This window comes from Stegostoma tigrinum, chromosome 1 (assembly GCF_030684315.1).
Source record: "Stegostoma tigrinum isolate sSteTig4 chromosome 1, sSteTig4.hap1, whole genome shotgun sequence".
NCBI lineage: Eukaryota > Metazoa > Chordata > Chondrichthyes > Orectolobiformes > Stegostomatidae > Stegostoma > Stegostoma tigrinum.
In genome coordinates, this window is record NC_081354.1 from 133,902,606 (window position 1) to 133,917,684 (window position 15,079).

Consider the following 15,079-nt stretch of genomic DNA (forward strand, 5'->3'; position numbering starts at 1 on the left):
ATATTTACGGTAGACCTGGTTGTGATTATATGGAAATTAGGTACATGAAAGGCAAAGCATAGCATCGAAGTGTGGTCTAATCTTTACTTGAATTATGCTAACATGATTATTCATACCTTTGTGCTGATATTTTGGAAGTTGGCATTGTGATAAATTTATAAATTGTACTCTGCAATTTATCCGATGACCTCAATGGCTTTACAGGCCTTTGTAAAAATAACAAGTGAGAAAGAACATGGTTTTTAAACTCACACTGTCAGTTACACTATCAGGGACAAACAGGCTGACTGATCCATGGCTATCCATTCATTTAACTCTATATTAATTAAACCATGAAGTAGTTAGTAGTCAGGAACTACTCCTGTAGTGACACGTTGAAAGTGATATTTATTTATTCTATACACCTCCTTTTATTTTGCAAACAATTTTGACAATTCTTCTTCCATCTTTATAGTTGGTACAGCAATCAGTGTGGTTGCTGCAAAGCCCTCAAAGCACTTGCTTCATTCTTTTGGTGACAATATTCATTTTAAATGCATGGAAAACTGAGATGTATGTTCACAATTTCTTAATATGCTATATATCTCTATCAATAGCACAATTGTAGAAAATTGTCTACAAGTAATGTTTTAATCAGTTAAAAATAGTTGATTCACACTTTTTTTTGTTTCTCTAAGTTAATCTTTTAATACAAGGTTAATGTAGTAAACTACAATACCAATACTGAAAGCACTATGTTAGATATGCATTACTTTGGCACCTGTACTTAATTGATAATTGGTCTTTGAGATAACTGAGCATGTTACTCAATTGTACCAAAGGCACAATGGAAACTTTAACCCCTGTGGACTGCAGTGGTTCTAGAAGGTGGTTCCCTATCATCCTTGTTAGGGATGGGCAATAACAGGAAACCTGGCCAAGGTTGTTCACATCATATAAATGAATAGGAAGACAAATGTAAATTTCAAGCAAAGTAACGTTATGCGTTCGTCCATTGATGCTAGCCAACCCCTACTGTATTCAAGTGACTCTTGAAACATCACAGTGGCTCAGTGGTTAGAACTACTGTCTCACAACGCCAGGGAGTTGGGTTTGATTTTCGCCTCAGGTGACTGTGAAGAGTTTGCATGTTCTCTCTGTGTCTGTGTGGGTCTCTGCTGAGTGTTCTGCTTTCGTCCCACAGTCCAAAGATGTGCAGGCTAGGCGGATTAGCCAGGCTAAGTTGCACATAGTGTTCAGGAATGTGTAGATTGGGTGGGTTGCAGGCGTAAGGGAACGGGACTGGGTGGAATGCTCTTTGGAGGGCTGGTGTATCCTTGTAGGGCCAAAGGGCCTGTTTCCACACTGTGGGGTTTTTATGATCGCAAAGTGTCTCTATTCTCTAGCTCACTCAAAAGAAGAAACTGTGAATTACTTTGATATTGATACTGAAATTGATTTTCACCAGTTTGTATGCCTGCCCCCTTGATGTAAGTTTGAGTTAAGCTTAAAACTAACTTGAAAGTATTGGAAACTATTTGAAATTAAAAACATGGATACATGATTAACATGTCAAGTACCGAATTACAAGTGAGCATTTCACCATATGCAGTTTAAGATTGAACCATACATTTACCCACAGGATCAAAACAACGAGCTTCCATTCCAAAATTTTACACAATGTTCCTTTTTATGCATATTGGTCATGTTTCAGCAGCTGCTTGTAAACTTTTCTGTTTGCCTCAGGGGAGGCCACTTTATTGAGTGGCAATTTATAAATAGCTTTGTTGTTGCTGGTAATCAGTAGGAACACAAGTGCGGAAAGGCAGAAGGGCCAAGTTCCTGCAGGTAATCCAAACTGGAAAATAACATAAAAGTAGAGTTGCAATAGTAGTACAATTTCAGCAGAACAACTAAAGCACATTACAAATGCATCTGTAGAAATTTGTCTGTTTCAGGTCAAAGCAATGATGAGAGAAATGTCCCATTCGTGCTATTTTTATGCCATTGATCAAGAGACAAATGTTTGTGAGGGTTACTGCTTGCTCTTCTTTGATAAAAAAATGTCAGGCAGGCCTTGGTTTAGCATCTTATCTGAAAGACAGAATTTCCAATAATGTAGTTCTCCTTCACCTCCATAGATGGGGCAGTGGAAAAGATTTACAAAACAGGAGAGCAGGACCGTCCTTAGAGGTGGCCTTTTCAAATTTAATGTTTCCTTATGTGAAATCGCCAAATGAACAAAATTACTGGGGGGAGCAGGGCATTTTCTGAAATGTGCAAGAGTTGTGGAGAGGTCCCATTGTTATCTAAGGGTCCTGACTGTGGGAGAGTGTGGTCCTGACCTGATAAGGTTGGGATACAATGATGGTCAGGGACTTGAACACGGAGGTTGTTCAAAGCAAGTAGCAAGCTAAATCTGCCTGGCATTCACTCTCATTTCCTTGGCCAATTTTTCTGCCATTGAGCTTGTTTGTCAAGTTTGGTAAGTTTTTTTTTATTCATTCATAGGATGAGGGCGTCGCTGGCTCGGCAGCATTCATTGCTCATCCCTAATTGCCCAGAGGGCAGTTATGAGTCAACCATATTGCTGTGGGTCTGGAGTCACGTGTAGGCTAGACCAGGTAAGGATGGCAGTTTCCTTCCCTAAAGGACATTAGATGGGAAGTTGAATATTAATGGGATAAATTGGGTTGTTAACAAGAAATTTAACAAGTAATAATCCCTGTTAATTGGCAACTTGCCAGTACTTTGCAAGAATCTCACCTCGCTGAAAAGCATAAAAGCTTATGTGAGTTGTTCCTGATGTCAAATTGAGCCTAATCACATTTGTAGCCCAATTCTGTTACACATCTCATCATAGACAATATCTCTTAGACCCCTGTAAAATTCTGTCAATGTAATCATTTAGTTCTCTGACCTTTATCTATTTTTTATAATAAATCCTCCTGGTTTTGCATTTAATGGACCCACATTTGTATTGGCCAAACCTTTTCCTTTTATGTACCCATAGAAGCTTTTACAGTCATTTTTACACTTTTTGCTAGATTGTACTCATCGTCTCCCATTCCTTATCGGCTTCTTAGTCCTCCTTTGCATGTTCTGAAAATCTCCCAATCTCCAGATATCCTACTATTTCTGACAACTTTGTAAGCATTTTCATTTAATCTTAACCACGGTTAACTGACCTTCTTTGAGTTACTGGACATTAGGAGAACACATAGTAGCTGTAGGTAATTGTTCTTTAAACTAAATGCATTGCCAATTTATAGTCATGCCTTTTAACGTATTTTTCAATTCCACATCAGCCGATTTGTGCCTGATAATCTCCGTTGTTCAAGTTTAATACTTTTGCTTCCTCACTTTAACACATAATATAAAATTCTATTGTACTGAGTTCACACATCCCTAAAAGTTCTTTTACAACAAGATTGTTAATAAATCCTTTTTTAACTATATAATTCAATTCCAAAATAGCCTGTCCTTGGGTCATCACCTCAACATACTGTTCGAGGAAACCATCCCTAAGAAATCCGTCCTGCACAGTTTTCGTGCTCAATTGGTTATCCATGATTTCACCCATGATTACTGTGGTGGCCATGCTACATACTTCTCTCATCTTCTGATTAATACCATGACCCAAACAATCACTAGCCTATAAATGACTCCAACCAATGTCTGCTGCTTTTTCTGCTTTTTAGCTACACTCAAACAGATTTAATATATTGTTCTGCTGATCTGCCATCCTCTTTTACTAGTATACTGATCCTTTCCCTTATTATCAGTGCAACTTCACCTTCCTCTTCTTCTTGTCTGCCCTCCCTAAAAGTTGATATCCTTGAATGTTTTTGGTCCTGTGCAACATGTTTTTGTTGTGACAATTAGATCATACCCATTTACCTCTACTTATGCCTTTAGGTCATTTGCCTGGTTATGAATGCTGCATGCGCTCAGGAAGCACGGCCTTAACTTTGTCTTTGTGACAGTATTCTGCATTTCAATCACACTCAATGCTCGCCTTTGTTTCTCCTACCTTTTGTGTCCCTCTAACAGGTATTCTATTTCCTGTTACCAATTTTACATCCTTCCTATTTTCAACATTGTCTGTACAGAGAATGGATGTTTGTAGACGTGATGCTAATGAAGCATGCTCCTTTGTTCTGCATCGTGTCAAGCTTCTTGAGTGTTGTTGGAGCTAATTTCATCCAAGCAAGTGGGGAGTATTCCATTACAAGATAATAAAATGTGAGGCTGGATGAACACAGCAGGCCAAGCAGCATCTCAGGAGCACAAAAGCTGACGTTTCGGGCCTAGACCCTTCATCAGAGAGGGGGATGGGGGGAGGGAACTGGAATAAATAGGGAGAGAGGGGGAGGCGGACCGAAGATGGAGAGTAAAGAAGATAGGTGGAGAGGGTGTAGGTGGGGAGGTAGGGAGGGGATAGGTCAGTCCAGTATTCCATTACATTCTTGACTTGTGCCTCACAGATGATGGACAGCCTTAGGGGAGTCAGGAGGTGAGTTACTCACTGCATATTCCTAGCCCCTGGCCTGCTGTTGTAGCCACCTTATTTTTGTAACACGCCAGTTGAACTCTAGTTAATGGTAACCCCAAGGATACCAATAGTGATTTATTCAGTAATGGTAACATGCAATTGTGCCTGTTGTCCTGACTCTGAGCCTGTTGTCCTGGTTTGTCTTTTCCATAAGGAAATTGCATATTTGACTCCTAAAGCAATTGGGTGTTTTAGTTTATGTCACAAAAGTTTCTTTGAAAGCAACCAGGTGTAAACCTTTGATGCATGTTTATGGGAAAAGGTGGTTACTTGTAGGTTATTTCCAAGAGATACCATAGGTACTTGACAATTTCTTTGTGAAGGTGAAAGCATCAAATACAGATTACTGATGGCCCCAGGAGACTGACTAGTTTTGTAAACATGAGTTTAGGTATATAATATATGAAATATAGAACTGTTTATGATTCTCCAAATTTATTTGTACAGCGGCAGCCTAAAGGAATTCCCATCCAGGCAAATTCATTGTTGTAAGTGAAATTACAGCTGGATGAAGACAAAGACTTAGAAATAAAAATCATGTGATAGAAAAAAAATCAGGCTGAATCAGCACTGGGGATTATTGCAGCATTCAAATTATAGCAATTAACTAAAAGTTATAATGTGATGCTCAGAGGCCTCTTCTTGAGGGAGAGGGAATCCACTCACACAAGTTTAAAGTTGAAAAGTTCCATACTGATTGAAATGTAAATTTAACACAAGCTGCCCAGGAAACTGACAGGATCAATCAGTTGACCATTTCACATTTGGTCTGATTTTATTTTCACTCAACATGAAGTTGTTACATAGTGAGCATCAAAACCGATTTTTGTTAGTCTGTGCTGTGTGGGCCAGGTTAATATTGTACCTCTAATGTTACATCCTTTTGTGTAACACCTTACTGAATGCCTTTTAGATGTCTAAGTATATGACATCGACTGGCTTCCTGTCATCAGAACCTCTGTCAAACTTTGCAAATATGATTTCTGTTTCACAAATCATAACATGATTTGCTAGGTATATTACTAAGCTTAATAACAGATTCTAGCATATAACCAAAAACTGATGTTACTTTGACTAATTTATAATTCCCTATTTTCTTCTTCCTCCTTTCTGGAATATTAGTGTCACATTTGCTATTTCCAAGTCTTTGGGACTATAGCAGAATTTGGGAATCTTTCAAAAGGCAAGACCATTATAGCCACTGTCTTTGGAGTTACTTCTCCTTAATCCTGGAATGTAGGTCATATGGACCTGGAAATTTGTCAGCTTTGTATAAGTTTCTCTGATACTTTCTTTTATCTGGTATAAATTACTTTAAGTTATTTACTCTTTGTAACTGGTTCTTTATTAATAATCTGTACTGTCTGTGAAAACTTCACTGTGATTATATAATCTCCCTAAGTCGCTTCTGCAGTTATGTCATTAATATTCAGTACTAGTACAAAAATTTTAAAACAATTATGTAAAGCTAGCTGAAATTACCAAAGGGCTCAAACAAGAATCAACATTCACATGCAATTATTACTTTTCATTCTACATTTTCAGAATAGGTCCCCAAAGGATGCTCCATCCTTAAAAATTGTACTTTGGAATTGTACCTTATAAATTACAATTACAAATGCAGACAAAGTAAATGCACCTGGTAGTTAGTTATTTTAATTTCTTATGCGAAAGTTATAAACTAATACCAAAGTGAAACAGTTTTCTGGAAATGGTGTAAGAATTTAGCTTGAAATTTTGGAGGTAAAGACTCAGAATAAAATGCAGAAACTACCTGACTAATTTTATAGGAAACACTGCTTTCTTAAAGTGCATCAAAAGTTTTGACATTTCATGATATCAACTTACCACAGACATCGTGTTCATCAGTGCTTCTCCTAAGTATGCACAGAAAATTGCTATTGGAAGAGATTGAAAAAACATGAGGGACAATGACTAGCTTTCTATAAATAGTATCAAATTATTGCATCCTATTGAAGAGGTCTTCAATAACTAATGATTCTTACTTTGAAACAATTTGTGATGTGGTTGCTCTTTTAAATGCTAAGATGAATCAATGGGACTGCATTTTACATGGGGACATACTGCTCCTTCAATCCTCTCCTGTTAGATAAGTTGTTCTCAAAGAAAGGAACTTCTAAAAAGGTTGCAGTGCAGTGATGGTATGCTACAGGTGGGCTTAACAGGTAAAGGCAGGCATTTATCCCCCTCAGTGGAAGGAATTCTTGCCCTTAAGAGCTACCGAACAATCAGATTGGCTGGCAGCTCTTGTAGCTGCAAGCACTGCCAGATTGTAGTGGTGGGCACTGTTGGAAAGAAGACAGTATGGATCCTGGCAAAATGTAAATTGGGCCTTGGAGGAATCAACCATCTTGGAGAGGAGCCTAAGGGCCTGGGGTTCACGGTTTTTGAAAGCAAGACAGAGAGGCACAAAGGGTGGGTTTATGATCTTAGTAAGGTGATTTCTGATGTGCATAGGATACTCATTGAACAATGTCCTCCCCTTCCTTTCTGGTCTTTCACCAGCTTTGTTGAAAGCATTGGCTTACCAATGTTGCCCATCTTCCATTTCCCAATGAAATTGGATTGAGTTGCTTAAGTGGCTGTTAATTGGGAAAGCATCTTATCTACTTGTCACACTTTACATCATCCTCCAGAAAAACACCCCTCTGGGGTGTTTGCAAAATTTGGACTGCGGCTAAAGTCAAGTGGCCAAAATTACATTGGCACTAAGAAACTGAATCATTTAAATTTTGGTAAGCTGATAACAAAACTTAATCATTTAATGCTACATTAATAATAAATTGGATGCATTAATTTGCACTTGCAGAAATCTCTAAAACATTTGTGACACTTTTGCAAAAAAACCTTTACATACATACATCACCTTTACATACAGAATTCCTAGTTATCCTTTCAACAAATACTTTAATAGGACTATAGCTTCTCGCATTGGAAAAGGCTACCGAAAGTGTCATTGCGTATAATCAGGTTGAGGAATATAGATACAAATTTAAAGTCTGTCCTATGCCTATGACTTGCTTATAGTTACAGAAAATGAAAGCCTAACTAGGAATTTTTTTTTTACCTGGATTGAATAAAGCAAAACGTAACTGCACAAACAGAACTTAATTTTTAAAATGATAATTTGGTGCTTTTAAATGATGCTATTGTGATTGAATTCCATATATCTGCTATCATTCTATGAAAGTTATAAGAGACTAGACTGGCCTCCTCACATTCTCTCATTAAACTAATGACCATCCAACCTCCCTTTCTATAGCAACTGACATTGCTAATAGTTCCCTGTCCTCAGATATTTATTGTCTGCATTTCAAATTTGCCACCATCAACCTCTCCGCAAAAATGCCTCCCTTCAACCCTCTGGTCTTGCAAACACCATCACATCCCAGGTGGCACAGTGGTTCAGTGGTTAGCACTGTTGCCACACAGTGCCAGGGACCTGGATTCGATTCCAGTCTTGGGTGACTGAGTGGAGTTTGCAAGTTCTCCCCATGTCTACATGGGCTTCCTTCAGGTGCTCTGGTCATCCACCTAATATGTAGATCAGGTGGATTGGTCATGTTTAAAAATGCCTCATAGTGTACAGGCTAGGAGGATTAACCCATGGTTGTTGTGAGATTTTGGGATTGAGTTGCTCTTCAGAGTGTCAGTGCAGACTGGATAGGTTGAATGGCACTGTAGGGATTCTCTGGTCTATCTCCAACTTCCTTTTCTCCTTCAAAGTTGATGAACATTTGCTAAATTTCAAATCCATGCCTATTCCCTCACAATTCCAGGTTAGCTGGATTGGAACTGGTGGATGGTCAGGTTACTGGTAGAATGCTTAATTCTGGATCCCGACATGACACCATTACAATCAAACACATCTGAGTTGGCCAAAATGCATCCAGAAGCAAGCAGGGCACACAAATCACAAATAAATTCTCTGATGCAATTTTTCAATTATCTCCCAATGTTATTTTGCTACAAAACTGTTTAAGATGCACTCATTATTTTACCTAATATTTAGTTTGAAGAAAGAAATTGCTGTTACAGAGACAAAATAAGGACTGAGTCTTCTTTCCTCATAAAATTTTGTGAGTAGCTAACAGGCTTTCAGAAGAATCATGCCAACAAAACTTTTGCATGTTGCTAAACCCATTGTATCTGTTATATCTAAATATAGTTTTTCATCATTCTATTACAAATCTTCATTGTAATAAATATTTCAGAAAATGACATATGGTCACTGTAATTGGGGCACCATACACCAGAGTTTTAGTATTATAGATAATATGTACCACATGTTACTGCCAAGAGGTGGGTCTGCCATGTAAGGGCATAGAACATTCCTCCCACTGCAATACAGGCCAGAACACAATTGTAGCTCCATAATCCATCATAGATTTTCTGGAAAGATGAACCCAGGGATAATCCTAAAATCAAATGACAAAACAAAATAAGTAACCGCTTAGTCTTTTAAGGGAAGTTATTTTCAATTTGCTTCTGTACTGATACACTTGTATTGTTATCACAGTAAAATAACAGACTGATAGATACTATATTGCACATCTAATTTGCACTTTTTGTAGGGTATGAAACTAATATCAGGAGCGCCACAGAGAGCATTCAGAGGGGAGGTGATTGCATAGTGGTATTGTTGCTGGACTAGAAACCCAGATTAAAATTCTACAGGTCGAATGGGCTGCTGTAGTTCATAAAGACAGCTTACCCCCTCCTTTTCAAGGACAACTGAGGATGGGTAATAAATGATAGCCCATCAGGTGACAACCACATCCTATGAATAATTTTTAAAAATGTTGAGATGCACTGTTCTGGCAGCCATTTCTGATAAGCCTCTTCACATTCAGCATCCGAAGGGAGGTTCTGGTCTAGTGGTATTATTGCTAGACTATTAATCCAGAAACTCAACTAATGTTCTGGGGACCTGCGTTTGAATTCTGACAGGGAAGAATGTGAACTATGAATACAATTAAGAATATCTGGAATTAAGAATCTACTGATGACCTTGGAAACACTGTCAATTGTCAGAAAAACCCATCTGGCTCACTAATGTCCTTTAGGGAAGGCAATCTTCCATCCTCACCTGGTCTGCAATAGTCACAGAATCATACCTTACAGGATAATGTCCCAGACACCACCATCCCCATCCCTGAATACATCCTGTGCCATAGACCCAGTAGAGGTGGCAGCACAGTGGTATGCTGTTGGGACGGAATTGATCTGGGAGCTCTCAATATCGACTCTCAATCCATGAAGTTTTATGGCTTCAGGGTACACGTGGGCACGGAAACCTTCTGCTGATTATCACATACTGTCTTTGCCCTGCTGATAGCTCAGTAATCCTCCATGTTGATCAACATTTAGAGAAAGCACTCAGGATAGCAAGGATGTAAAATGTACACTAGGAAGGGGATTTCATGTCCACCACCAAGAGTCGCTTGGCAGCAGCACTAACGATCAAGCTAGTCAGGTCCTAAAGGACATAGCTGTTAGACTGGGAAAGTAGAAGGTTGTGAGGGAATCAAATAGATGAAAAAATGTGCTTACCAATCTGCAAGCTGCAGATACGTCTGTCCATGATGGTATCAGTAAGAGTGACCATTGCATAGTCCTTGTGGAAATAAGTTCTGCCTTCTCATTGAGAAGAACCTCCATCATGTTACATGGCACTATCACCATGCTAAATAGGACAGACATTGAACAGATGTAGAAATTCAAAACTAGGCAACCATGAGGTGCTGTGGGCCACCAACAGCAGCAGAACTGTACTCCAACATGATTGCAATTTCATAGACCAGCATATCCCACACTTAAACATCACTATCAGCCAGAGGATCAACCCTGGTTCAATGGAGAGTGCAGGAGGGCATGCCAGGAGCAGCGCCAGGCATACCTGAAGATGAGGTTTCAATCTGGTGAAACCACCAAACAGGACTACTTGCTTGCCAACCAGCATAAACAGCCAGTGATAGAAGGAGCTAAGTGATCCTTCAAACAATGAATCAGATCTAAGCTCTGAGGGTGCCACATTGGCAATAAAACAATTCACTGGAGAGAAAGGCTCCACAACCATCCCCATCCTCAATGATGGAAGAGCTAATACATCAGTGAAGAAGGGAAGGCTGAAGCATTCACAACAATTTTCAGCCAGAAGTGGCAAATGGATGATCCATCTCTGCCTCTTTCAGCAGTCCCCAGTATTACAGATACAAGTCTTCAACCAATTTGATTCAGTCCACATGATATCACGAAACAATTGGAGTCACTGGATACTCCAAAAGCTCTGGGCTGTAACAACAATCCAGCACTGAAGACGCAGGTTCCAGAACTTGCTGCTCCCCTAGCAAAGTTGTTCCAGTATAATTACAACATTGGCATCTACCTGACAATGTGGAAAACTGCCTAGGTTTGTCACATACACAGAAGCAGGACAAGTCCAACCCAGCCAATTACCCAAAATCAATCTATACTAAATCATCAGTAACATGATGGAAGGTGTCATCAATAGTGCTATCAAACAACATTTTGTCAGCAATAACCTGCTCCTTGATTCCTAATTTGAGTTCTGCTGGGGCCACTCAGCACCTGACTTCATTATAACCTTAGTTCAAACATGGGCAAACGAGCTGAATTCCAGAAGTGAGGTGAGTGACAGCCCTTGACATCAAGGCTGTTTTAGGCTAAATGCGATATCAACGAGCCCAGCAAAACTGGAATCAGTGGGAATCAGGAGACAAAACCTTCGCTGTCTGGAATCATACCTGGCACGTAGGAAGATGGTTGTGGTTGTTGGAGATCAGTCATCACAACCCCAAGACATTTTTGCAGGAGCTCCTCAGGGTAGTGTCCTACGCCCAACCAACAACAGCTGCTTCATCAGTGGCCTTCCCTATATCATGAGGTCAGAAGTGGGGATGTTCGGCGATGATTGCACAATATTCAGCATCATTCATGACACCTCAGATACTGAAACAGACCATGTTCAAATACATGGGCTGACAGATGGCAAGTAACAAATGCACGACACAAATGCCAGGCAATGACCATCTCGAATAAGTGACATCTAACCACCATCCTTTGACATTCAATGGTGCTATCATCAATGAATCTCTCATTACTAATATACTGAGGGTTTCATTGACTAGAAGACCAACTAGACTTACCATATAAATACAGTGGCTACAAGAGTGGTTCTTGGGCTAGGAATATTGTTGTGAGTAACTCTCCTCCTAACTTGCCATAACCTATCCACCATCTACAAGCTACAAGTCAGGAGTGTATGGAATATTTCCCCTGCTTGGATGAGTGCAGATCCAACAACACTCAAGAAGCCTGACACTATCACGAACAAAGCAGCCCACTTCATTCGCACCACATCCACATGCATTCACTCCCTCCGCCATCGACACTCAGTTGCAGCATTGTGTATAATCTAAAAGTTGCATTGCAGAACTTCACCAAAGATCCTTAGACAGCACCTTTCAAGCCCAGAATTATTTACATCTTGAAGGACAAGAGCAGCAGAAGCATGATAACACTACCAACCACAAGTTCCCATCTAAACCACTCACCATCCTGCATTTTATCACCGTGCCCTTACTGTTCCGGAGTTAAAATCTTGGAATTGCCTCCCTAAGGGCATTGTGGACATGGACTGCAGTGGTTCAGGAAGGCAGCTCACTACAACTGTCTCAAGGACAACCAGGGAGGGCAATAAGCCAGCAACACCCATGTCCCATGAGTGAATTAAAAATCCTGACACCACGAGCTATTATCTTGTGCAGTATTCTTTATTGTGGCACCTTAGCTGATGCCATTTGCAAATTCAAATACTCTACGTTTACTGGTTCCTTCTTATCCAACATGCTTGTTACATTCTCAGAAAAACTTCAGCAAATTTGTCAAACATGATTTTCCATTCATACGTCCATGTTAGCTCTGTTTGAATGACAGATGTTAGACTAACTGCTTGGTAGTTTCCTGCTCTTGGTTTCCCTCCATTTTTGAACAGAACAGACCCTATTAGCATCTAGAAAGTATTGGAAAATGAACAATGCATGCATAAGAATAAGAAGGAACCAGTCAACATAGAGTATTTGAGGGCACGGTGGTTAGCACTGCAGCCTCACAGCGCCAGGGACCTGGGTTCGATTCCAGCCTCCGGCAACTGTCTGTCTGGAGTTTGCACATTCTCCCTGTGTCTGCGTGGGTTTCCTCCAGTTTCCTTCCACAGTCCTAAGATGTGCAGGCTAGGTGGATTGGCCATGTTAAATTGTCCGTAGTGTTCAGGGGTGTGTGGGTTATAGGGGAAATGGGTCTGGGTGGAATGCTTCAAGGGGCAATGTGGACTTGTTGGGCTGAAGAGCCTTTTTCCCCACTGTAGGGAATCTAATCTAATCTAATATCATTGCAGCTACTTCCTTTATGTTCATAGGATGCAGGCCATTAAGTCCAAATGACTTGTCAGCCTTTACTCCTATTATCTTTCCTTGTATGTATTCCTCTTCTGAATATGATTATTTTAAGATTTTCCCTCTTTTGCCTCAAGATTTTCTCCGGTCTTATCTTTTAACCAATTGTCCCATTTTAGTTTAGAAAACTCCGCCTTCACACCCTTGTAATTGCCTTTACTTTTAAGACACTTGTTTCAGACTCAAATTTTTCATGCTCAATCTAAATGTGAAATTGCATGAGGTCTTGATTACTTTTGCTTGTAGCACCCTTTACCATGTGGTTTTAAAATAATACTGTCTCATTACACATTACCTGGTCTAAATTAGTTTGCTCCATGATTGGTTGCAGAACAAATTATTCTCAGAAACAGTCCCACAAATGAACTCATCCTCCAGCCGACTTTTGTCAATTTGATTAAATCGATCTACAAGATTAAAAACTCCCAAAATTATTGCAATTCCTTTGTTGAAAGCCCTATCATTTTTTGGCTTAATGTACCTATTATCAGAGGACCTTCAAACACCTCCATCAATTAATGTTTCTTTTGCTAGTTATCTCCACCTAAACTAATTCTAGATTTTGATCCTGCAGCCAAGATTTTTTTTTCATGAGTATACAAATCGCATCTTTTAGGAACAAAGCTAACCCATCTCACTTTCTTTTCTTCTTATCCTTCCAAATTGTCAAATATGAGAATATGCAGGTCCCATTTTGTGACCATGTCTCTGGGATGACTGTCCAATCATAGTCATCTATTGCTATTTGTGTTATCAACTTAGTTGACTTTTTATGAATTTGGCAAACATTCATGAAAAGAACCTTTAATTCTGCCTTTTGACTATTTCTCTAGTGCAACCTTTTTTTGGAGCATTATTATGTGATGTATGGTGTGTTATATGTATTTTAACATCATTTATTTTAGAGTCAGGATTTTGAGCTAGTGGAATGTCAGATTTGCTACGTTTGTATGTGAAACTGTTTACTGATTAATTTCTAAGTACTTCTGGAGTCAATGAATTAATGTCAACGAAACAGTATGTGGGATGCAAGTCTTGGGGCTAATGGCAATTTGTTTACATCAGGAAAAATTTTATGGGCTTACAAAATATGCAATAATGTGCATTTGGCTTCAGTTAGAAAGATGTGGAGTTGTGTTTTTTGGCTTAGGGGAGATAAACAATTATTAACTATCAATATGTAAGTACCAGTTAAAACTTTAAACCTCCTCTAACAACTCCACCTCCTGCCACCTACACACGCACACATGCACGCACACAAAAATCATTGGTGTTACAGGTGGAAGGAGTAAAAAGCTTGGGAAACAGTTCAATGGCGCCTGTCCTCAAGATTTTATTGTGTGTACTTTTTATTTCGCATGTGCTTCAGTTCTCTGATCTTTTCCATCCAGGAGGCACAGACTAACTGGTTCACAAATGATAAAGTGTCTGACAGCTTGTGTTCATCCAGCTCTACACCTTGTTGTCTCAGATTCTCCAGCATCTGCAGTTCCTACTATCTCCAACAGCTTGCAGTAACTGGTAGGGAATCAACAATGACTTACCTAAGGTGTTAGGCATTTTATTAAAATGGATACTGCCTGCCTTTCAGCAGTCTGAAGGCTTCTTCCAATATCATTTACAACCACAAGCTTTTCAGCTACCAACATCCAATCAAATTATTGTCATCAGTCTGACGGCCTTTGGTATCCACAACTAGCCACAATTCCACAAACCTATCAACAAACTATTGCTGGTCAAATCTCACTTCAGGCAGTCCCCAGGTTATGAGGGGATTCAGTATGTTTATAAGTCAATTTATACGCAAGTGAGAACATAATACAATATAGTACAATATAAAATAGTTGTTCGTAAGTACAAGCAAATGTTGGCACATCAGATATTTAAAATTAGTATTAATATGGGATCTCTTACATAAGTATGTGTATTTGTGAATCAGGCATTCATAAATTGGGAACCCCCAACCACACCTTGGAGTTGTGCTATCTTCTCTTCCTACTGCAAGCAAAGCAACAGTGTACAAACAAAATGAATTCCAGTAAATCAG

The 15,079-nt window shown here is 39.4% G+C and overlaps 1 protein-coding gene across 1 annotated transcript in view; it reads right to left on the reverse strand.

Annotated features, from left to right (window-relative positions):
- Nucleotides 1-464: 464 nt before the first annotated feature.
- LOC125458206 (urea transporter 2-like) overlaps nucleotides 465-15,079 on the reverse strand; it is a 58,535-nt gene continuing 43,920 nt past the window's right edge. The window contains exons 7-9 of the mRNA XM_048543243.2: nucleotides 8,839-8,973; nucleotides 6,383-6,432; nucleotides 465-1,837 (exon numbers count right to left, since the gene is read on the reverse strand). Coding sequence (XP_048399200.1) covers nucleotides 1,670-1,837; nucleotides 6,383-6,432; nucleotides 8,839-8,973 — 353 coding nt within the window. The 3' untranslated portion in view covers nucleotides 465-1,669. The remainder of the gene's footprint in view (nucleotides 1,838-6,382; nucleotides 6,433-8,838; nucleotides 8,974-15,079) is intronic.